Below are 24630 nucleotides of genomic sequence, written 5' to 3'. Positions count from 1 at the left end.
TGCAGCTCCCATAGAAGGCTTTGCAGAAGGGAACAAAAACAGGAAATCCAAAGACTTTGTGCCAAGGACACATTGAAATGGATCCTTTAGAAATAAGACATTAAACAGCTTTGATACGAATGACCTCTGCTTTCATCACCACTTTAGAAGTCGTGGAATAATCTCCTAAGGGCAACGTGAATTTGCAATAATTAATGGAATTCCACTAGTAATAAATAACAAATTATCATTTCACACTGTACAATGATACATTTTGCACTATTTCTAATAGCCGGTGCTCAGGAAGAGACAAGGCAAGACATGGTGCATTTCCTCCTCTCCCTGGAGTCTTCAGAGGCCCCAGCTGACATGGTTAGTAACTTGCAGTTGCTATCCACAAAGCGTGTCCCAAGAGGCAGCACAAACAGAGATGTTACCTTCATATCTCTCTTTTCACATGCTCACAAAGCCTCCACCACTGTTATCTGAGCCACACCATTTTGTCTTGGGAAGCTTTCCTGACATCTCCCCTTGGTTTGCCCAGCACAGAGAAGGAAGCCACCCAGAAAGCAGCACTGCCCAGAAATGTTCTGGCCACATTTATACAAATAGCAACTTTTCTTTTTAATTTTCCACTGCAGCTGTGATTGGAGGAGGGACTTTTGGCATGAGCAAAGCAGGGAATCAGGCTGTGTGACATGATTTGGAGGTATCCCCTTTATCTTTCCCTTGGCCTAGATGTCTCCGCTGAATGCACTGTGTTTTTAAAGCATTCACTTTTCTTCCTATTAAAAACACTTGATATAAAATTCTGCAATATACAGGCCTCACCAACTGCACTGATCTCCCTGCCAGCCAGGAGATGGCAGCACACAAGGGAAAATTGCATCTGGAAACCACAGAAGCTGCCAAAACCATTCAAGGATTTCTTCTTCCTGTTGTCCCTACATCCCAGTGATGATCCCACATAAATGGAGGAGAGGTACAAGGTGAAAAAAGACCTCATAATCCATGGAATGGATTAGAGACGTCAAGACAGAGAAAATTCTCTGTTAAATTCTGCTGAAACGGTCTCTCTAAGAAGCAAAATGCATCAGGGCCATCAATGCCTGCTGGTTGTTAAAGGATGGGGTCTGGAAATGGCCCTCACCTTTACCTGCATGGAACAAAACCGTGGGGAAGAAACACTCCCTGGCATCAGTGTCTATGCGGACATGTGTGGAAGAGGCACACAGCCTCACTGCTAAGGCTCACAAAGACTCTGTGGCCTTTCTTTTGTCACACGGAGACATCCCTGGGTCCACATGCCTCGCTGCAAAGATTTTCTAGGGAGATGGCCCCTACCTGTAATCTCACCAGTACCAGCACTATCTCCCTGCTCTGCCTCTATATCTACTTCAGCTAAGTGTTTCCTCTGTTACCACTGCAAGGCTCTGAGAGGACTGAAGGCATTTTTGACACTGACTCCTCTGTTTGAGGGACTCCTCCAGCAGAAGGGGCAGGTCATTGGCTGGACCTGGATGCACCACAAAGCACATAGCCAGGAGTCTGCAATCACCCTGAGGAGGAAGAGGGAACCCCATTTTTTCCTCCAAAAGCACAATCTCTATTTTGCTTGCCATTTTACAAATGAGATTATTTGTTCCAGCAGGCAGCAGTGTTGCATACTGCACTGAAGGGCTTCCTAAAGCCTGGGACAGGTGGCTCTTCAGAATCAGTAGATGTCAAGCTGCTGTTTTTTGATTTGTGGCTTCAGGATGAAAGCTGGAGCAAAATATATCACTGCTTCACCCTAAAAGGCACTTGGGCTCTCTGCAGTCAGCAGTACCTTAAGCAGCCACCTAATATACTGGCGCACCTCGGGCTGTGGCCCTGGCTGATGATACTCTTGGTCTTTACTGCCTTGGATTTAGCCTGGAGCATCCGTGCCTGGTGGGCTGCCACAGCCAGGAAACCTGGGGTAACACAGTGCCAGTGCAGAGTCACCCTGTGCTCAGCTGTGCTGGGTTACAAGTGATCCTCAGCCACCAAGCAGCACATCAAAAGAGGCTTTTGGGAATGCTGCAGCCAGAGGAAGGAGCTGTATGAATAAGCTGTTTACCAGAATAACAACCAGACTGCATATGGAGACTGCTGGACGTATCTTCATGTGAGTATCACAAGGCACAACAAATATGGTCACATGCATATCCCCTGCTTGAACCTAAGGTGCACCAGTCTGCTCTATTTTAGACTGCTTCATGATTTGGAATACCCAGACAGGCTCTGCTAATAAACACGAATAAGCAGTCTCTAAATTTTGCTGCTTTCAAGAGCTCTCCCTTCATGGCATGATGATCCTGACAAAGAGAAGATACATGCCAAAATGCTGGTCCCAAACCTGTAATGCAGAATACAGACGAAAACACCATACATGGGGCCAGGACATACAGACACAGGATACCACTGCACACACAGCTTTACAAATATGGTTTGCTAGAAAGCAGAACTGAACCATGAAATGTGGAGCTGCTGTCACCCATGGTTAGAGCCAGGGAAGGAGCACAGAGAAAAGAGACACAGGAAAAGAGATGAGACACAGTTGGCACTACTGCTACTTGCATGCAGTGAGATCTGTTAACGCAGGTGAGCAGAGTCCCAGCAGCATCTCTATGTGAGCCAGCTCCCCCACAAGGAAGGAGTTTTCCAAGCACCTTGCTCAGCAGAGATTGCCAGTGGGAAAGACTTCTACAGCTCAAATACAAAGGCTTTGTAACAGGGTAGCCTCCAGGAACACAGCAGGGCACAGCCCCTTGTCCCAGGCCCTCGCTGTGCTTTGAGCTGTTGCTTCCAGCATTTCCAAGGACCTGGTCCACTCCCATCTGAGCAATCAACAAGACTGGCAGAAGGAAACCCTGAGGGAAATGATGGCTTTTAACATCACCTCGGAGAATGTTGTTGCCTTCATCTTATCAAGACTCCCTTGGACAAAAGCACATGAACACACACTGAGCATTTACAGAGGGACAGCCTTCAGGCAACGTGGCTTTCTTGGGCTCCTCAGATGGTTTCAGACCGGCACCTCCCAATTTGGCTTCTTGTTCCTAATTTTTCCCCCATTTGAATGTAGGTTCTTTAATGAAGGACCTTTGATTCTTTTAAGTTAGTAACTTCTCATCGTCCCTTTCTCATCGTGTATTCAAATCCATGAAAGCAAGGGGGCAGGACGGAGGCACCGCATCTGCTTGGGCATGACTACTTAAGCTGACTTCTCACTAAATGAGGGATAAAAAACTTGTTCTGACATAAGTCCTATGTAAAATTCCCCCTTTCCCATTATAAAAGCAGGGAGATGGAGTAAAGGGCAGCTGAGTAATTTCAGTTTGAAGAGCTGTGTCTTTCAACCACCTTCCTGCCAGACTGCACTATATTCCTGGCTCAAAAGGTGAGACATTTTATCAGGAGAATTTGAAAATCTCCACCCTTCCTGGTCAGGAAATCATCCTGGAGGGGGAGAAGAAAATAATCATACAATAAAAGCTGCTAGCAGAGAAGTCCCAAAAAGCCTCCTCAGCCTTTCTTACAAAGGCAGACTTTAAGATCACATAAGGTATTTGCTGCAGCAGCACCACAGGATGAGCACAAAGTGAAAAGCCAATCCTGTTTGTATGTTTGTTTGTGTTTATGCTCCATCCCACATTATCCCTGCAGTGTGAGCATATGAGTGAAGCCATGTTGAATGCTTAAGCATGAGATAGTCACTGCCTTGTGCTCATCCATATATCTACATGGGCAGCACAGCCACCTCCAGCCACAGAACAAGTAGGTAAGAGTAGCAAGGGGCCATCCTCTTGCACCTCCAAAACCTGTCAGTCACTGCCACCCCTCCTGGACAGCACCAGTAAGGTGCCTTTCTTTATCTTTTTTTAAACACACTATGTTTCTATTGCCCAGTTTTCAGGTTTTTACTTTCTCTAAGATACTCTTGGCCAATGTTTGCCCAGTAATTGAGGACCGGACAATCTTTGGATAACCTAAGGATACCACATCAAAAGTGCAAGGCTTATATTGTTTTCCTTGTTGTCTGCTGCTTTTTTGTCTAATGTTTGCCTTGATCTTTTCTACGCATACACATCTATCACTTTGCTAGAGCCAAAGGATCCCAGTGGGACCTTCTGATGGAGGGAATCCTGGTTAAGCCATGAACAAACAAAAGGTAGCTGTGCAATCTAAAGAAACCATGGAAGCTGTTCTCCAACCAAGCCAGTAAACATCACCATGACTGAGAAAGAATGGAATAATTTCCCTTTCTGTTTTGTATGCCTTTCTGCTGTGTTCTCTGAGTTTACCCATCTACAACGTCCATGTCAGTGGGAGAAGAAGCAGTGTAGGATCCGTGCAGCCAAGATTAGCAAAGAAAGGCTCCCGCAGATCTTGCTCCCTCTTTTCTCCTTCCCCAACAAGTTAGAGAATTACCATTTCGGAGTCACTGTAACAGGCCTGGCCGAGCCGGGCCGCAGGCCCTGCCTCAGGGTGAGGAGGTAGGTCAGAGGAGAGGAGGAACTCAAAATTGCCATCGTAATCATCTTCCTCCGTATCCCCCTCCCCATCAGCAAAAGTACCTCTAGTCAAGAAATCGGAGCGCGTCCGCGCCATGCGGGCTTTCTTTTTATGGGTCGGTCTGGGAACCTGCTTGACCAAATGATAAAACATAACAACAGAAATAAAAGTTCGTAAAATGAAAATGTAAAAATAAAAAAGAGATCCTACCGAAGCTTGGCAACACAGTGCAGCTTGAGTATGGTCTGAGGAACATTGCACTCCACAGAGGACACACGTTATTATGCGTAGTGCAAAAACAACCAGCAAAAACAAAAGCCAAGACAGCACGGAGAAAGTGAGACAATAATCAATGTTACTTAAATGGACATTAAACCAAACAAGACAAGACTGGGCGTTTGCCATCAGGACTGTGAGATGCTTGTCATCCAGAGCAATTCAGAGCTGCCACACTTAATGCTACGGGGGCTTTTTGCCAAGAGGAAGTGTGAAAGTTGCCTTTGTGTGACATCCCCATCCCCAAGTACAGCAGTCCTTGTGTTTTACATTTGAGGGAAAATTGGCAAAATAAGGGCTTGGGAGTTTTCTTCCCCTTCTCAATTATAAGACAAAATAAGAAAGTGGCAGCTCACCTCTCCTCGGCCAGACCCAGGCATCTTAAATGGCTTCCGAGCCAGCTCACCCTTGGGAAGGCATTGATGGCTTGCTTCCCTGCTGAAAGGCAACAAAACAGAGACGTTTCATTCTCTCACTAAAGCTTCCCCCCTGTGCCAGCCCAGCCCTCAGCAATGCAGAAGGACGCAGCCCAAGCAATCAGTGAGATATCACAGTTGGAGGTCACAGGTTTTCAGAATTGTTTGGGGTCTGACTTAATGCCGAAGGACAAGAAGATGTAAATTTCTGTCCACCAAGCTGCGCCCTACCCTGCTCAGTGGTTACGGATGGCACCTTCCCAGTTCTGTGTTTTGAAATGCCACAGCTTTGTCAAAACATAGAAATATTTAAGTTCCAGGCAGACAAAAAGTAGGCGTTTTAAAATGTAATTTTCCATTTCCTGTTGCTTGGCGCATCAGCCAACTAGCAAAAGAAACTGACGGAAGTATGTGGGGAAGATCCAGGCTGGATGTGGCTCTGGGCAGCCTGGTCTGGTGGCTGGTTACACTGCTCATAGCAGGGGGTTGAAACCAGATGAGCACTGTGGTCCCTTTCAGCCTAGGCCATTCTATGATTCTAAAGCCTACAAAGCAAGCACACCATCTTTGTACTCACTGGAGCCCGAAGGGATTGTCTCTGGGAGTGAAGAACATGGTGTTCGCCCTCATCTCCTCGCTAGGCTGGCTGGGCACCCGGGGCTGCCGGAGGCGCTCATTCCTAGAGAAGGGGCTGCCTGGGGCATCTCTGGGGTCTGCAGCCAGCCGGGGGTTTCCCCGTGATTCCAGCACTGCTCCTGACCCTTCTCTTCGCTCCATGAACATGCTGACGGGTCTGTCTCTGGGGGCAGCGTGGGCTGGAGAGCCTCCCCTGCTCCCAACAGTGAGACCTTTGATGTCCACTGATGAGGCTGGGGCCACGCTGTGCTCTGCTCTGCTCTGGGGGTGCAGGATGAGGACAGACTGAGGTCGGCAGTCGAGTTTTTTGGATGGCTTGAGAGTAGAGTCCTTCATTCTGCTCAGCTCAGCCCGCTGCAAAGCCTCCACCCTGCCTTGTTTCTCCAACTCGAAGGCTTTGCGCTGCTTCTCTAAAATTTCCTTCTGCTGCCGGATCTGCTCCATCATCTCCCTCTCGTTCTGTAACTGGAGCTGCTTTTGTCGCTCTTCTTTCTCCACGTTGAGCTTCTCCAGTCTCTTGATGACAGAGTCTGGAGAATGGGTCTGCGTTGCAGCGGCCATCCCACGTTCTTCTCTCTTGGCAGAAGACTTTTCCCCTTCCTCCCTTCCCAAAACTTTGCCCTGGTCTTGCTCAGAGTCCTTCCTCATCTCAGAGAACACAGTAGTTTTCTCCTCTCTTTCCACCGCCTTGTTCTTCAAGTTATTCTCCACCAGTGACTGCTTTACCTTCATGTTGTCCTGTGGTGGAACATAGAAAGTAGGCAGATTAGTAGAAAGGAATGTTTCTCTTGGATGCATCTTGTAGATATTCTGGTGGTCACAGGCCATGTGCTCCTTTGCAGTGTGGTTATTGGGCAGCTCAATGTCTGAAAGCATCCTTCTGCAAATGGATAAATTGCTGTTCACATCTGTTGCACAGAAAGACTTGTCCTGTAGGTGAGGCTGAGGACTGCTAGGCAAAGAGTCCCGGCTCTCAGTCTGAACATCTAAAACTAGGGGAATGGGTTTACTTGGGGTATCTTCACAGCTTAACATCTCCAAGCTCCCTTGAGAGCTTTCGCTCTCTGGGGTTCCCTGAGGGGAATGAAGTGCCTCAGATACCAGCTCGGTAGACCACTGCCGCTCTTCTGAGGGTGACAGCCCACCAGTGGATCGGACCTTAAGTAGCTCCAAGCTAAATTTTGCCTGTTCCAGCTCACGCATTCTCCGGCTTTCTCTTTTTGCACGAACAACTTTCTTCTGATTCAGATCCTCCAGTGACTTGGGTCTCTCCCGTACAATGACTTCCTCTTCGGTGTCCATCCCGCTCTGGCTACTGGCTCTCTCGTGCCTTTTGTACGACGACGTTGCAGAAGTGTCCAGGAGGTCCAAGTGATTCACCCGATTATTCTCCATCAGTGACTTGTGCTCCTCTATAGCTCTCACTCTTTCTTCAAACGAGCCGTCCTCCCACTTGGATGGGTCAGAGCCCTTAATTTCCAAAGCCCCATCTGTCTCCAGCCCATCTTCTTCTCTGCTTGATAAACCATTCTCCAGCTGCAGCTCTTTCAATCTCTGCTCTTTCAAAGCTCTAAACCTGCAAGAAAGCAGAAAAGCAGCATGTTGTAACACTGTGCCCACTGCACAGGTGGCATCTCATCACCACAGACGTCCCCATCATCTCACCACTGTTGGCATCTCAAGCAACTCTCCTTGCAAAGCAGGTACAACCTGACGCACGATCATGTTCTGTGCACAAACTGCATTTCCAGTCTTCTCTTTTGCCATCTCACCTACCCAGGAGTTGCACCAATGCATGCGCTTGTAAGCTTCCCCCGTGCTGATGACAGCAGATTTAGCCCTCATCCCCGGTGTAGCTTGCTTATAAGCCAGAAAACTGTAACACATTGCATCACCTGGGCTTTGTCATCCTCCCCATCCTGCCTGGGATGCCTCTGGCACAGCAAACAGGCACTCATTCTCCAGGCTAAGAGCTATTTCCAGCTCCCAGCTCTCTGTCAGTTACTCCACACCTTGCAGGCAGTGTCTCCCAAGCACAAATCAAGACCTGCCCCGTGGCCAGCGAGCCAAGGCATGGTCGTGAATGCTGTTCTCCTTGCAGCAGCTGGAGTGAGTAACTGCTGCCCTGCTCCTGACTTGCTGACTGATTCACTGTGAGGCGGTGCAGCAAGCAGATTGGTCAGCCAATCTGAGTTAAAAATAGGCTACTTAGAGTGGTGCTGCTGCCAAGAAAAAACCCCTTCCAAGTATTTATGTCCTCAGCTTTCCACCGCCTACATGCTCTAACCTGAAATAGGCTCTGCTTAGTCCAGGAGTAAGATGGGCAGCTAACTGAACTCCTGTTAGAAAGTGCAGGCAAAGAAAGGATCAGGGCAGGGTGGAGAAACATCAGCAATGCTACGAAGGGGCACCATCACGTGTACGTCGCTTTGATCTAAGCAGTACAAGAATTCACATCAGCCATTTCTTTCTCTACTGGGTGCTATCAAAAAGCATTTCCTTATTTACTCCTTTATTAGAAGACCAACATTACCTTTGTCGTGCTAAATATCCTCTGCAGGCTGCCTGCAAACAGACCACCCCGTGCCTGCTGGTTCTGTACCGCCGCTGAGCGCAGTGCCCCCGCCAGGCTGCCTGGATGCTGGCAGCCGCCTCATGCCTCCGCTTCAGGTGCTCCCTCCAGCAGCTCTGGATGAGGTGGGCTGCAAACTGCATCTGCAGAAACCTCCTCCTCTCCACAAAGCCTCGCCAGTGGGTTTGGAGCACAACTGCAGCCTTGTTGAGCACGAGCGGGTCTGGTGATGGCTTGCCTTGCTTTTGGCTCTGGTAGCTACGCCAGAATCTCTGCAAACATAGCAAGTAGAGAAAAAAAAACAGCTTCAAGAAATGGGACTGATTTGGGAACTGGACAGCACATGACTTTATGCCAGCTCTGCATCTCTCCCATGCCCAAACTACTGCTCTTCTGATCATAAGTTCCTTCCTAGGAGACAGGAACTGATTTTATGCATTAGATGCACCAGCTGCAGCCAGAGCTGTATCTGCAGGACTCATGGAAATATCTGTGATGAAGCTAGGCACTGCCACCTACCTGTATGATCACTGCTGCCTGCCTCATGTTCAGGAACTGCCTTCTGCAGAGCATGCTGCGGAACCAGCGCTGCAGCAACGTGATCCTGCGCAGCACCTCCTGATGGAGCAGGTCCTGCAGAAGCTGCCTCTCACGCTCCTTCACAAAAACCTGGGAAATAAAAGCACCAGGCATGAATCAGAACTTTTGCCATCTCTTCTGGGGAGACAGTCACAACAGTGAGATGCCTGCACACACACATGGGTTTTGAAGGTTACCTTGCTATAACCTGACCACTGTGACCTGGTCAAAAGAAAACACCAACATTCCAGTCTATTTTGTGCTAACAACATTAAAAGCATTCTTTAAACCATTAGCTTCTAATGAACAGAAGGAAAATAGTTTCATTAGTTAAAAGCATATACCTAGGCACTAACATAACTGTGCACAAATGCAGGCATATCTTTATCTTAAGTAGATAAACATTTACCATGGTTCTTCCAACTTGGTAATTGTCTGGATTGAGTTTTATTTTCCTGAAGAAATCATGGACGTTGTGCTTGGATGGGCTGATTCCTTGTGGCAGAAGGACGTGGAAATGGTCCACAAAGTCCTGAGAAGGCAAAAAACAAACGCCATCATCAAGACTGGGTTACGTGGGAACTGCCGTGTCATCTTTTTGCATAAGTAACTGGGATTTGCTCCACTGGTCACACAAAAGGGGACCTGTCCAGGTGCAGAAGGACAGATGGCATAAAATCATAGAATTGCTCAGGTTGGAAAAGACCTTAAAGACCATCGAGTCCAACCATGACCTAACCATACTACCCTAACTAACAGCCCTCCACTAAATTGTGTCCCCGAGTACCACATGCAAACAGTTTTTAAACACATTCAGGGATGGTGACTCAACCATCACCCCAGGCAGCCCATTCCAGTGCTTAACAACCCCATCCGTAATGAAGGTTTTTCCTGATAACCAACCTAAACTTACCCTTGTGCAACTTGAGGCCATTTCCCCTCATCCCATCACCTGTCACCAGTGAGAAGAGACCAACCCCACTCTGCTGCAATCACCTTTCAGATATTGGAAGAGAGCAATAATATCTACCTCAGCCTCCTCTTTCCCAGCCTAAACAACCACAGTTCCTTCAGTCACTTGGCCCTACTGAAACTCATAGTTAACACAGGCCCATCAATCCAGTCTATTCAGGTCCCTCTGTAGTGCCTTTCTCCCCTCAGGCAGATCAACACTCCCTCCCAACTTGGTGTCATTTGCAAACTTACTGAGGGTACACTCAATCCCATGTTACATACTGGGAAGTACCAAGTTTCCTCCATCATCTGTGGTTCAAAACTGCATGGGAAGCATATCAAAGCAGTAGCCCAGAGATATTCAAACATCTCTCAGTGTGGGAGGAGGGACTCTGCACAATCTGCAAGGTCCCCTAGAGCAAAAATGTTGCAGACCTTCAGAAATGGCCACTGCAAAAGGGAGTGACCAGAATGTGCAAAGCATCACAGGGAAGAGACCGCTCCAAGGGTTGTTGCTGTGAGGAGGTTGTTGCTCAGAGCAGAGGCATCAGGAATGATCCTCCCAAGTAACGCCATCCTCATGGCAAAAAGACCCTGAGCAGTCCTCCTTTCTGAACAGGACATGACAGCTGGCCAAAAGCAGCTGCCAGCAGGAAACAAACTGGCAACACCAAATAATGAAAGAACTGATGTGTGCTCGAAAACTGGCAAAAAAAATGGAAAAGCAGAAAATACGAGAAGCTGGATAACCCCTGAATGACTTAAAGCATCCCAGTCAGCCTATGGGATGCCAGGCTATGATGGAATGCAGCCAGTGCCAAAACAATGGGGAAAATGCTGCTCCTGAAGAAACAAAAGCAATGGGCACCAAAAAGCTGCTCAGCACCCTGTGGTATTAGACATGAGAGAAGGGTCTTTGTCTTTGTCATTGGGGTGGGTCACACCAAGGAGGAATCTCCAAAATATATTTATAATGATTTTAATAGGGAGCTAAAGGAACCCAAACCTTAACTCCCACATCTTGTTGACTCAGTCTGTTAAAGCTCCGACAGCGATCAGCCATCATCAGTCTGAACTTCTCATTATCTCTATGAAGGGATATAGATTCGTGGAAGTGATTTTGCACGTGTTATGACAACACACTGTGTGTACTGTGAAAAAACAAAGCTTTTTTCTTCCCAAAACCATAATGATGACTGCAGAGGGACTTGTAGTCCTTGGTCTGGTCCAGCTTAGCAAAACCGCCCACCAGTACTCCCTTTCCAATGTCATCCAAAGCTGTAAATTCACTGTTTTGTAAAAACACAACTACACTTACAAGCCAGCAACACTCAGACAACTGCGATAACGATGAGGAAAGTGTTGAAAGACTGAAAATGTATGAGCCAACCTGGAAAGAGTATTTGCAGCTGTATCCTGACTGGCGGATGCGAACAGTCTCCAGCATGCCTGTGTACCGCAGCTGCTGGAGCACCAGGCTGTCACTGAACCTCAGGGGTAGCTGGAAGGGAAAAGGAGGCCAACAATGAGCAACTATTTCCTTGATCTCTGAGAACCCGAGGAGACTTGTAAGCACATGGGTGGGTCAATGGGTTCAGCACATGTAGCACATCAGCAGGACATGCACACTGGCAACGATGATGATGAGGGGGAATGTGGGTCCCCAGGAACCACACTCACAGCAGCAGGGTTGAATCACGTTTGCTCCCACAGAGCCGTCTGATGGAGTTTCATACATCTAACTAGACAGAAAGCTACAGAGAAGGGGTTTTTTTTGGATCCTCTGAGCTGACTAAGAAAGCCCCATTGATGGCACAGCCAATGAGCAGGGTGAGATGGAGCAGTGAAGCCTCACTTTGTGTTTTTAACCACTTGCGTAAGACTGCGAAGGATCAACATATGAAAAACATATTCCTACAACCTTCTTTTAAAACTGAAGATCTTCAGCCCAGGAGACAAACAAATCTTTACAGCATATTTCTTGAATTTGGCTTTATCACCAAGTCAGCCTGATTAACATGTGGCTTATTCTGGAAGAAGGTACAAATACTTTATAACCCCAACCTGGCTTTGGGCTTCTTTTTTAAAACAACAAATAAATTATGTATATACAAAACATTTCCAAGGTGATTTTAAGCAGAAGACCAGGAACTAAAACCCAACTCTACGAAGTGATACTTCCTTCCCCTCCTCATGGCTGTGCTCTAGAAGAATTTGTTTCCAAAACCTCAGTGCTCTAAAAGCTTCCAGCGGGCTGACTGATCTCCAAACAGAGAAAGAACGAGTTCTGCACGAGTGAATGAGGGTTTTGCAATCACACCATTAGCAGCATTGATCTCACAGGTCAGGGTTTACCTTTTCGGCGTTGGATCTAATGCACTTGACAAAATAAGGTTCTGCCTGGCCAAGAGTCTCCATCAGCTTGTTGAGTGATGCCTGCAACAGGGAATACAACTCCAGTTGGGAAACAGCAAGGAGAACAGTGAGAAAACATGCACAAAACAAAACTTTGAACAACTGGTGAGTAAACCAGGCAGATAGGAAACTGCTCCTCAAAATGAGCATCTCAGATTGATACAACTTGGCTGCTTCTGTCTTCACACCCAACTAAATGGCTACAGAGGAAAGTAAGCCTGTTTGTAAAAGGCCTCTGCAGAAACCACAACACTCACACTGTTCTTTGAGAGCCCCGCTTTGACCTTCCCAGATCAACCAGCAGATCCCAAAGTCAGCCCCACTACACTCCAATCAGCCATGCACAGACAGAGTGGGAGACAACGACCTGCCCCTTGTGCACCCAACAACTGCCAATGTTTTTAAGACACAAGCATTTTCATCTGTCAGAAATCATTCCACTTCATAAGTCTGAGATCACTGGTACTGGCGCAGAAGGGAATTCTTGATGATGGTTTTGCAACAAGATGTGACAGCTTTCTCCAATACCTGCTTTCCATAGCTTGCCTGACTCTATTGCTGAGCAAACTCCCATTATGTCAAATCACTGAATTTTGCAGATTTTTAAAGCCTAAACATTTCACAGTCTGTTTTGAATCACAGAATTGCTCAGGTTGGAAAAGACCTTAAAGATCACCAAGTCCAATTGCAACGGATGAAGGCTATACCAAAGATGGCATACGTGTCTGCTGAAAGTCACAGCTGTGTCAAGGCTCTGACACAGAGATTTCACTGTATTTCATTTTCCTTCATTTCTGTGCTACAATTACAAGTGTAGACTACAGAAGTGACTTGGTGTTGGCATCACTGCTGCATCCAACCACTGTGATGGGATGCCATCCCAATTAGAGAAGTACAGAATCACTTGGGTTGGAAAAGACCTTAAAGATCATCGAGTCCAACCATGACCTAACCATACTATCCTAACTAACAACCCTCTGCTAAATCATGTCCCTGAGCACCACATCCAAATATTTTTTAAACACATTCGGGGATGGAGACTCAACCACCTCCTTGGGGAGCCCATTCCAGTGCTTAACAACCCTTTCTGTGAAGAAGCATTTTCTAATATCCAACCTAAACGTACCCTGGTGCAACTTGAGGCCATTTCCCCTTGTCCTGCCACCTGTCTCCAGCAAGAAGAGACCAACTCGACTCTCACTGTAAGCATGTTTTAGATACTGGAAGAGAGCAATAAGGTTTCCCCTCAGCCTCTTCTTCAGCCCCAATTCCTTCAGTCTCTCCTTGTAGGCCATATTCTCCAAGCCCTTCACAAGCCTTATTGCCCTTCTTTGGACCCGCTCCAGCATCTCTATGTCCCTTCTGTACTCAGACAGACTCAGCATCATCCACTAAAAAGGTCACCTTGTCATAGAATGAAATCAGGTTTTTCAGGCAGGATCTACCGTTCATAAACCCAAGCTGACGGGGCCCGATCCCCTGGTTGACCTTTAATTGGTCCATTATGGCTCCTGAGTTTATTCTTTCCATAACCTTCCTGGGCACCAAGGTGAGACTGATATGCCTATAGCTACCAGGATCATCTTTCCAGCCCTTTTTGAAGGCAGGCATCACATTTGCCAGCCTCCAATCCACCACGACATCCCCGGTTAGCCAGGACTGTCTAAGAATGATGGAGAGTGGTTTGGCAACCACATCCACCACCTCCCTTAGCAGTCTAGGGTGCAAACCATCCGGCCCCATGGACTTGTGAGCATCCAGCTTTCGAAGCAGGTCCAAAACCATCTTATTATGGATCGTTCAGGGCTTATTCTGTTCTCCATCCCCATCTACCAGTGCAGGGGGCTGTGTTCCCAGGGAGTAACAAGTACTACTATCAAAGACTGAGGCAAAGAAGGCATTAAGTACTTCAGCCTTATCCTGATCCTTGGTCACCAAGTTGCCCTCGGCATACAACAAGGGATGAAGATTTTCCCTAGTCCTTCTCTTGCTGTTGATGTATTTATAGAAATATTTATTGTTTTACCTTAGTGGCCAAGTTCAGTTCTAGCTGCGTTTGGCCTTTCTAATTTTCACACAGTTCCTGAATCACTGTGGCTGAACTGACTCCTTTGCTACTCTCTGCATTTTATGTATTTCTTTTATGTGCCCTCTAAACGCTATGGATGTCTCTGATTGCAGAGCACATGACTGACATGGTATTAATAACGTGCTCCAGAGCCGATTACTTGTGGCAATGACCTGATTCTAACAGTGCCTAAAACTCTGTTATTTAAAAGATTCTGTTGCATATTTACTACATACAGCTATGGGTCTATGAATATACATACTCATAAACCTGTGTGCACAAGTGCGTAATATTAGAATTATGTAATCCATAGCTCACAGAACACCTTCTGAAGCCATCCTTAGGGGAAGCCTTTTATGTTAATCAATGTCTGTCTCCATGCAGGACCCGGGGCAGAGGAGCTGATGAGGCACCCATGTGTGGTGCAGCTGGACACAGAGCAGCCGTGGTGCTGGGGGGCTGTGATGGGGCAGGGCCCAGCTGGTGGGCACAGTCAATCACACAGCACAGGAAGGCAAAAGGATGGGATTTTTAGCTGAGATCTCTGCTCTTCACAACAGATGGTCCCCTTCCACGTGCCTCCTGTTGTCATCTGGCTTGCCCCGAGCACTGCGAGACCCCGGATTAACCCCCTGTCCCATTCTGCTGCCCACCCCCAGCTCATATGGCTTTTCCCCAGGGCCAGCCCTGCAGGGTGCCCCCAACATCCCAGCATGAAGCGCCAGCAGGGACAGGAGCTGGTATAAATCTGCCCTCAGTTTTGAAGCAAGAGCCATCGCTGCTTTTGCAGCATCCCCTAATTCAAGCAGCGATGACTAAGAGCTATTCTGCAGCATAACTTCAAGCACAGCTAAAATCAATACGAGACACAGCAGCTGTGAGCTCCCTGTGCAGGCACCGGCCACAAGGCAGCATTTATCTGAAGAACACAGCAATGCACAAACCCCGTGATGGGAAACATTTGTATTTCCTGTCGCTGACCCAGTTTCATGCTCTGCAATTTTATTAGCTTGCTCTTGATAAAAAGCCATCTTGCAGCCAGCACCAAGCTGCTCCCTGGAGAAAACACTTCTCCCTTATGAGCGCTAAATGAAATCAAAGCTGGAGTGCTCAGCATTCTTCTAAAGGAGGAGCAGGAGCATCAGGAGCCAGCACACTGCTATATGCTTCCATTCATTTAAATAAAAGAGGATGAGCTGTAAGCACTGCTCTGACGCTGCCAAGTCCATGCTGCAGAGTGCAGGAGCTGTGTGAAGGCTCTGCTTTGCTGCAAGGGGCCTGGGGGGATCTTCACAGCACCCTGAGCTCTGCTGCTCCTTTGTGCTGGGAGTTGTACAGGAACCTGAGCCCTGAACTCTTCCATGTTACGTCTGAAGGACAAAGAGGTGTCAGGAAGACATCCTCAATTCAGCCCCCCCAAATGTATTCATTATGTATGAATTAAACTGCAGGCATTTATTTTAACCAGAGTACAATTAATCCAGACTGAGATTAAATATATACATACATAGACATGTATTCTTCATCTTATGTAGACCACTGTGTATATATATGTGTGTACGTAAGTCTACAGATATAATTACTTAATCATATCCAAATCCATGCATGAAGACACTCTAAAAATAATCAACATCTCTAAAATTAGAAGTAAAAAAAAAGTCAGGCTTTCCCAGAAAAGCATTTTTTTAAGTGAAATGCTGCATTCTAATACTACCACATGCTTGTGCATGTGACTGGCACAGACTTCCAAGCCCTGGTGCACACATCTGAGCATTACTTTAGCTGTGGCTATTCCCAGGGAAGCTTGGCTGGCGCACAGCACTGCCATCACAACAAATGCTGTACTTATCCTCCTCTGAATTCCTCTGTGTGCCTTGAGATAATGCAGCAATATTTTGACCTTTCTGCACCTATTAAGATTCACATTCTACCTGACTTGAAAGTAGATTAAATTTTAAATGTTGAGCATAAGCAAATAACCACTTTAAAATCCTACAGCAGAATTAGACCAGCTTTCTGGATACAGCAGAGAAACAAGATGATGTGATTGCGTTGAAAGCAAGGAGCCAGAAAACAGGATGTGCACTCACAGCTGCACGCTATGTAAATATTTGATGAGGTGCCTCACTATGAGGGCAGTTAAAACATCACAGGTATGAAAGAGACCAGCATCAATTCTCCCAGCACAAGCCTTCCCTGATGCCTTGCCTGCTGGTTTTACACTGACAAAACTGCCTTTTTTCCCATCCCTTTCTGCATCAGGTGAACATCCCTGTCCTGCAGCTCATTGTCACATTCTACCTCTGCTGTCTTGGAGCATCATCTTGAGCTGAGCTCACATCCTGAAAAAACAGTGGTGAAGCTGGGACAGCACTTGTGCCTGCTGTGCTCCTGTGGGGAGCTGGAGCATGTATTTGCTTTTCATTCAGTACAGGCTTATCGTCAATCCATACCAAGGCAAACAGGGTGCTGCATTACCTGGAACTGGGCACTGATGCTGGGTGGTTTCTTCTTCTTATGGAGATGGAGAAGGGATTTTGTAATGTGGTCGTGAAGTGTCAGGTTGGTCAGGTGCTTGAGGGACTTCACATCCAGCATGTGCTGTGGAAAAGACAGACTTTGTTCTCTATAAGCATGACTAGAACTTATTGCCATGCTATAACCCTTTACGTGCTCTGCAGGGCTTCCTTACAGTAACCACCCTATTTCATCTCCATGGAAAACAACAGGCAATGGCTTGAAACACATGATCTGCTTGGCCTCCCAGATCTTGCCAAGGGCTTCTTTGACCATGGGAAGTCTGTCTCTCAGACCCACTAAAATGGGGTTGCAGACAAACATAAATATCACTGGAAAGTTAACCATTTGTCTGTTATGTCTATTCATGGCATTTTAACAACAATCTTGAATTGTGACTGCTGCAAATAATTCATCACATGCATATAGAAAACAAGCCATCAGCCATAATTAGCAAGGCCAGGGGCTTCATTCCTGTGAACAGGAAACTATAGATGGAAACCACGTGCTTGCCATTAGGACCTCAAAATCTCCTCTTTGAATAAGGATGGGGGTAGGAGAAAGTCTCAGGGAGGACTGGCACACTGACACCAGGGCTGAAGTCCTTTAGTTTTACAGACACTAACAGGCCCCAAACAGAGCAGAGACAACAGCAGTCCCAGAGCAACCCCAGCCATCTTCCTTACACACACACATCAACATTTCAGCACTGCACCCACAGCCTTAACGTGGGACCAGCAAGGTCAAAACGCTGCTTCTCTCTCACCTTTGGGAGATTGGGTTTGGCTTTGAAGTTCTTATTTCGCCTGGGGAGACAATAAATGGCTCAGATTAATCCATGTGCGTAACAGGAGAATAGTTTGTGTGTTACATTACAACAGAACAGTTCTCCTTCTGCCATTAAGAAACATAATTCTTCTTTTTTCTTTAATGAGACAAAGCACAGACAGTAAGGTTCAGAAACGCTGGAGGTTATGAACCAAGCCCTACAAAACTCCCTTTAGCAACTCCTTCCTACAGCCCGACCTGAAATGAGGCTCCCTCTGCTCCCTGCCAACTCGTTGTACAGATTCAGCTCCACAGATGTGAGAGGAAGGTACTCAACCACAGCGCATCGTTACATCAGAAATGAAGGGCTAATTTAGGCAGCATGGGGACTATCCTGCTTTCTCACACCACCTGGGTGATGTTCTCTGAAACTCCTGGTCCGGCTGCAACGTGATTCACCCGCATCATTTCCACATCTAATTTGTAATGGAAACTTTGATATCACGTTAAAAAATGTTACTGCATAACGTCACTGTCATCTCTTTAGACTGGTTTGACTGGGAGATTCATTCCTTCTCTCACTTCCCTGAACCACTTTACTGTGTCTGTCATTACAAATGAATGATAAGGGATGAATAAGTCAGATAGATAAAACATACCAGGGTCGTTTTGACCTAACTGTGTCCAAGCCCACTTGAAACTGATTGATTTATTTACTTGTGCTTGTTTTGGCTATTTACATTCCCCTTATTACCCATATCGCTCATTACACACCAGGAACAAAGCCAAAATCTCCTCCTTTTGTACTAACATGAGGATGCCGTGGGCCCTTTCCAGCAGCTTGCTGTTAGTCGCATTCACAAATATCCCATCCTTGTCCAGGAAGGAGCTGGGGCTGGTGAGCCTGCTGTGCCGCATCCCCATCCGGCCATTCCAGCCAACAGCAAAGGCATCCCTGAAACCCAAACAGGACTGTCAGAAACATTTAAGGATAGATGGAATATACACAAAAGATGGTTCTATAACAAAATAAAGCGTTGAGATTATTTACTTAATAACTACTACCATCTTCTGAAGTGGAAGATGAGAACCACCTCCTCAATTCGTTCCCTCCTGCCATGGAGCACAGCTGTGCTGATACCCAGGAACGCAGCTCCCCTGCAGCCCTTGGTTGCAGAAAGATGAAGAGAGGAACCAAAGCCCCCCCTTACAGGAAGAAAAAGCTTCCACAAAGCTTCTCATCAAGGCAAAATCACCTCCGGGGCTGAGGCTTCATTCCAGTGTCTGGGGTCATGCAAAGCCTCTCCTTGGGCTGCAGTACTTCTGTATGGCTCAGCCAAACTGTCATTTGAAATAATAGTGTGAGCTGGTCTAAGGAGGGGTCTGCAAAACCCCAGAGATATTTCAGAAAGATGGGAAAAGAACAGGAAGAGACCCAGCTCATGAAGAGCACAAGTACGGCAGCATCAGTCATCTGGTCATGAAGATAACCATGAAGAACAGTGGTTTATGCTTTGGAAGAAAGCAATGATCAGGTGCTATAATGGAAAGAAGACACTAAGCAAAAAGTTGTTAATTCAGCCAGTTCAAAGCTCATTGCCAGATATCTGGAGTAAAAGAGCGCAAGGATTCAAGTCCCCTCACTGCCTTGCTGCAGAGCTTTTCAAATTCATTCCTAGTTCCATTAAATCTGCATTTTGATGGGTACTGCTATTAAAAGAAAGGATGAATCACAGCAAAGCAAACCCTCGATGAATACCTCCAGACCTCATTCAATTCATGGAAGGCCACAGAGAAGCTTTAATTTCAATGATGCCTGCAAGCCACTGTCACAGCTAAGGTCCTAAAGCCTCCTCCTTGTAGGGGAAATAAAACACAGGCTGAACCAGTCCCACTTAACCTCAATGGCCACCTTCAGGACCCACAACCCATCATTAATTTGGCCAACTGTAACTCACTCAGAATTGAATACGAATGTGGTGATACAGGCTCTGAATGAGACTAAAGAAGAGAAAACCCTACACACATTCTCATACAGATTTAAAAGGACCAACCATCTCTGTTTATTACACTTTAGGATGAATATGTGCACACAGCAATGGACACAGCTGTTGTGGTACTTGGAAGTCAATCATCTCACCATGCAAAACCAACTGCTTCAAGACAGACTGATCAACACCTGCTTCCCCGCACGCTGTGTCGACATCAAGGAGCATAAAACAGTTTCTGTTGCATGAAAGCAGACAGCCCAAGCGGTTCTGGTTAGCAGTGGCATGGCTTTCATTACACAGTGGCTGCCGAAGGCAGTTCCGAGGCGTGCTGGCTTCCCGACGCTCTGCTGAAGCGTGGTTTCCTCCAGCTGCCATCCCAGCATGTGGGAACCACACGGTCACTTTCTTCTGAGATCAGAAGCTTGCTGAGCCCTCCCCATGCCTTCCTGCATGATGTCATGCCTGAAATTTGCTTTTTGAAGAGAGCCCCGGGCTATCCTGGGAGTTGTACGACACAGACTTATCAGCCACCACATGATGATGAGATGGCTTGAAAAGAGAACTCCTGCATTTCATTTAGCTCTGTAAATCACTCACCAGCCTATCTGTTGGCTCGACACTTCTGTACTGAGGGATAATTCAACCGCAGGGCTGTTAAAGCAAATCTCTTTCCTATAGGTGTTATCCTTATCTCTGCAGTTCCCCCCCCCCCCCCTTTTTTTCTTTTGACAACTTAAAAGCAAGACCTACATTTAGAAAGCATAATTAATGACTCTTCAGATCAAAATTATTCACCGTGAAAGGTATTAAAATCATACGCCTACTCCAAAAGTGCCTTCTGGAATTTAAAGATATGAGATATCACACTTGGTTTGGGCTTTCAGAAGGCAGGGGCACACAGGACATGTGGGGACCAGGCCCTTGTGATGCTCAAGGTTGCACTACCCAATTATGTCAAGAGTAGAGACCATGGTACTGAGCCACCACAGCAAGAGAAACACAGGGAAAGCACCCAAACCACATTTCTGCCAGTTACAGCAGAGGTGTAACGGGAAGAGAGGTCTGTGCTGAGTATTTTTAGGATACAACCACTGGGATGAAGGAAGGAAGATACAGCAGACGCTACCCTTGATGCTGGCTGTGTATGGGAATCTGTGCGATGTCCTGACTTGTTTTAAGCCAAATAAATACAGCTGATCACAGACCGAACCCCTACAGTAAGGAATAAACACATTCATCTTGTTCTGTGAGACAGTAGGAGTTTCCCTTCCTTTACAAGATGTACTATTAACGACTCCATAATTAAAATGTTTTGGGCTATGAAAATACTGGCAGCCCAGCCTGCCCCATTGACATGCCCCAAAGTCAGAGCTATACAACCAGAAAAGCACCATCTCACTTAACTGATGTCCTCCAAGCACCACCACTCCCATCTCAAGGTTTTCTTTCAACAAGCATCCTCCTTTGGACAGCTGAGAGATGGCAGTTGGAGAAACTGCACAACACCTCTTATCTACCCATCAAGATCTTCGCAGGGACAAAGTTTCATGTTACATCACTTTTAGGAAAACCTGTGCAACCAGAGAAGTGAGGAAGAGTCACTTCTGGAGGCACCAACCTCATCCATCTCTTCTGGAATGAAAGGGGCATGGGGGACAGCTGGGGATGTTTGTTCCCCTACATACTGCTTCTGTGTTTTTTTACACCTAATTTCTATCTCGCACATTTGACTTAAGACCACTAAACAGGTGATTTAATAATATGCTTAGAGAATATTTTGTATCACACACACAAAAAAAAGCCAACAGTGAGATGCAGGCATCATCGTGTTTGGTGAGTAACCCCTCGACTTGTTCTTTGCTTTTCATGAAACTCAGAGCAGCCATGGAGTTACAGCTGAATATCTACAGCTCCAAGCAATAACTTCGGGAGCTAAAGGTACATTTTCCACTGTCCAAACACATATCCTTACAGGGAAGCAGGGAGGCACCAAGCCTCCTTAGAGATGCTATCTCAGTAATCAGAAGTTCTGGCATCTGCAGGACAGTACAACTGTACTGTAGCTGGAGAATAGATGCCTATCTGTACCCAGAGTCCCCACTGAAACGAAAACATTTTGCTTCACCAGAAGCTTAATTCTGATGCAGATCTGGAGAAATTTTGGCCAAAGAGGTACAGATCTGTACCAGAAAGCGCAGTACCACAACCTTCAAGGAAGGATAAAAAATAGAACTGTCAAAAAATAGAATCATATGAGTTGAATCTCCTTCAAAGTTCACACTCTGTAACATCACTTCGGAAGCAGAAGATCTCCTGTGCTTTAAGAGACATTCCAGTCATCAGATATCCCATGATTTTCCCCTAACAAACAGCAAACACTTGCCCAGTTACAACCTCAGACGTTCCCTGGTCCTGCATAGCAGCACTGCAGCCACTGATCACACTGTTTGCACACAAGATCTCTCTTTTGCCTCAGAAAAATGCCTGTGTTTTTTTCCCCCATGATATGGGCACATTCATTCCCTTTTTTTTGCATGCTTCTGACCACTCTGCACATCAGACCACCTACAACTACAGCCTGGGGCATGTTAAGATATTTAGATATAACCACATGGCAGCGAAAGAATGGAGAGAAGGCAAAATGAATAAGCACACAGGGAAAACCATCAGCACAGTAATTAACAGCAGCAGATCGCATTCTCCCACCCAATACTTCCTTGCCGTGACAACGTGAAAGCAGAAGACTTACCGCTGGCTCCTCTCGTTGATGGTATTGACTCCCTGGAGATCTGAGAGCGGCGTCCGTGGGCTTTTCCGAGTAATACCTACAGCAGCACATGGAGAGAGGAGTTTCTACCTGGCTCCTCACCAGCAGGCAATTAGCAGAGCCATAGCTTAGTGCTGACTACAGACAGGAGGAGGATGTACATGTCACAGCACATGCTGCCCATACAAACAAGGGTGCCAAGGATGCCAACGTACCCATCGTTGTCTTCATCGTACCTCTCTGCCCTCGAGTCATACCCCTGTGAGTAACACTGTTTGCTCAACATGTTGCTCTCTCTCCCACGCATGCACGTGGTGTTAGGGACACGGTGTCCCAGCTTGTAAGCAAAAGCGATAAGGGAAGAACTGCTGTGACACTGGGAACTGCTCCCTGCATACCCAAAATATTCCTAAGCCTAAAGATATGCTCTGCACCTCATGGGGCAGCTGCAACACCTGGGTTTGAATAAAGTGCTTGGAGATGTGGTGTGCCTTCTATGCTTATTCCCTTGTTGCTGATAAATGGATGGGGATATGCACTGCACAGGAAGGTGTTGCTGAAGCTGTATCCTTTGCAAGGAGCAGGTCTAGAGGATCACGAATAATAAGACATCCAAGCAAGTCATCACACATGGTTACAGAAGCAAATGTATCATCTGTTATCTTCCATAAAGGAGAAATGTTTGGTAACCAAGTATTTAAGAAGACAGAAGGCAATTTTTGTAGGAAACAAAATAGCTTTCAAGCATCTAAAATACAGCTACTTAGACCCAGTAAGCCTGAATTTGACAAGAAAGCAGTCATGCAATTTCTAACTGTCTTGAAATGTCTGCTGTGAGACAGGAAACATCACAACGCTCACTTAAACACAGGAACTGTAAATTGGGGAAAAATGAGAAGAAAGAAGCCTAAGAGATGGCTTGTATTGTAACTGAATAGGAAGAAGCAATAGCAGATTCCCTGCACACGTTTGTCATTTTTGATCAAGATGAAACAATTTCTGCTCAGGAGGTTTTGCAATCTCTACCTCTGACAATGTTTCAATAGAGAGCCAGATAATCCATTTCAGTGCTTAGCCATGCCTAGAGTTTAAAACTCTCTTCAAAATCCCTGTTGTTGCCATCAGAGCCATTTTTTGAGTTGCATTTCTCATAAGAGAAACATTCTCTTCTCTCTCTAATTTCTGTTTTTGTTTTTTATTTTAAACATGCTTAGATGCTTGCATGTTCATAGCATCATACAATGGCCCGGGTTGAAAAGGCCCACAATGCTCATCTCATTTCAACCCCCTGCTGTGTGCAGGGTCACCAACCAGCTGCCCAGAGCCACATCCAGCCTGGCCTTGAATGCCTGCAGGGATGGGGCATCCACAGCCTCCTTGGGCAACCTGTTCCAGTGCATCACCACCCTCTGGGTGAAAAACTTCCTCCTAAGATCCAACCTAAACCTCCCCTGTCTCAGTTTCAAACCATTCACCCCTGTCCTATCACTGCTCACTCTTATAAACAGCTGATAACGAACAGTGGACATTCATTGGTACTGCACAGATTTTCCTTCTGTCCATGCCTCCCAAAGCCCTGCCCGATGGAACAGGTCAGAGTGAAACTGTGAAGACAAGGCTGGTCAAAATGATCACTCCATCCGCACACTGCCTCGATCAGGAAAAGGAAATGTCTATTTCAGGCTCCCAGATAATGGCTGCATTACAACTGCACTGTAATTCTGCCACTTGCATCTTGAGTGACTTTTTGATTCATGTAAGTTATGGTGCACAAGGATAAAAGCTGTGTCAAGGAGGATTGCTTCAGGCATACCAAAAAGACTGCATCATGCCATCACTTGGCTCATAAAAGGAGACATTCCTACATGCTAAAGCCAAATAGAAGGTGCCATACTGATATGGCCCATTTTCTGGGGATCAGAGAGAGCTTTTTATGAACAAATGGCAAGAAGTTTCAGATTTGATCATTTTGTGTACAGCCTAAAGAATTTTGTTTAAGGAATATGGGTTACGAAACTGTATGCAGTAATACACTGCATGCCAAAACACAGCGGTGTGAGAAGCAGCCACTTGTTCCCTGCACCCAGCTCAGATGCAGGCTGATGAATTTTATCTTTCGGGGATAATTTTATTCCCATTTCTCAAATCTATTT

General features: G+C 46.3%; 1 protein-coding gene across 16 annotated transcripts in view; it reads right to left on the bottom strand.

The window, feature by feature from the left end:
* The window catches only part of MYO9A (myosin IXA), a 156537-nt gene that overhangs the window by 16951 nt on the left and 114956 nt on the right, over positions 1-24630 (bottom strand). For 10 of the 16 annotated variants that reach the window (XM_015872534.3, XM_015872529.3, XM_015872536.3 and 7 more), the window contains 12 exons: positions 22460-22535; positions 18531-18674; positions 17718-17757; positions 16913-17035; positions 12307-12387; positions 11342-11452; positions 9407-9529; positions 8938-9087; positions 8380-8690; positions 5788-7422; positions 5151-5232; positions 4435-4647 (listed from right to left, as the gene is read on the bottom strand). In XM_015872534.3, the coding sequence (XP_015728020.1) occupies positions 4435-4647; positions 5151-5232; positions 5788-7422; positions 8380-8690; positions 8938-9087; positions 9407-9529; positions 11342-11452; positions 12307-12387; positions 16913-17035; positions 17718-17757; positions 18531-18674; positions 22460-22535 (3089 nt within the window). The remainder of the gene's footprint in view (positions 1-4434; positions 4648-5150; positions 5233-5787; positions 7423-8379; positions 8691-8937; positions 9088-9406; positions 9530-11341; positions 11453-12306; positions 12388-16912; positions 17036-17717; positions 17758-18530; positions 18675-22459; positions 22536-24630) is intronic. The other 6 variants (XM_085515949.1, XM_085515950.1, XM_015872540.3 and 3 more) reach the window with 3 other exon arrangements.

Source organism: Coturnix japonica, chromosome 14 (assembly GCF_054131305.1).
Source record: "Coturnix japonica strain WE chromosome 14, WE-NBRP24, whole genome shotgun sequence".
NCBI lineage: Eukaryota > Metazoa > Chordata > Aves > Galliformes > Phasianidae > Coturnix > Coturnix japonica.
Note: the sequence above shows the minus strand (reverse complement) of the source record. Positions and strands in the feature narration are given on the sequence as shown.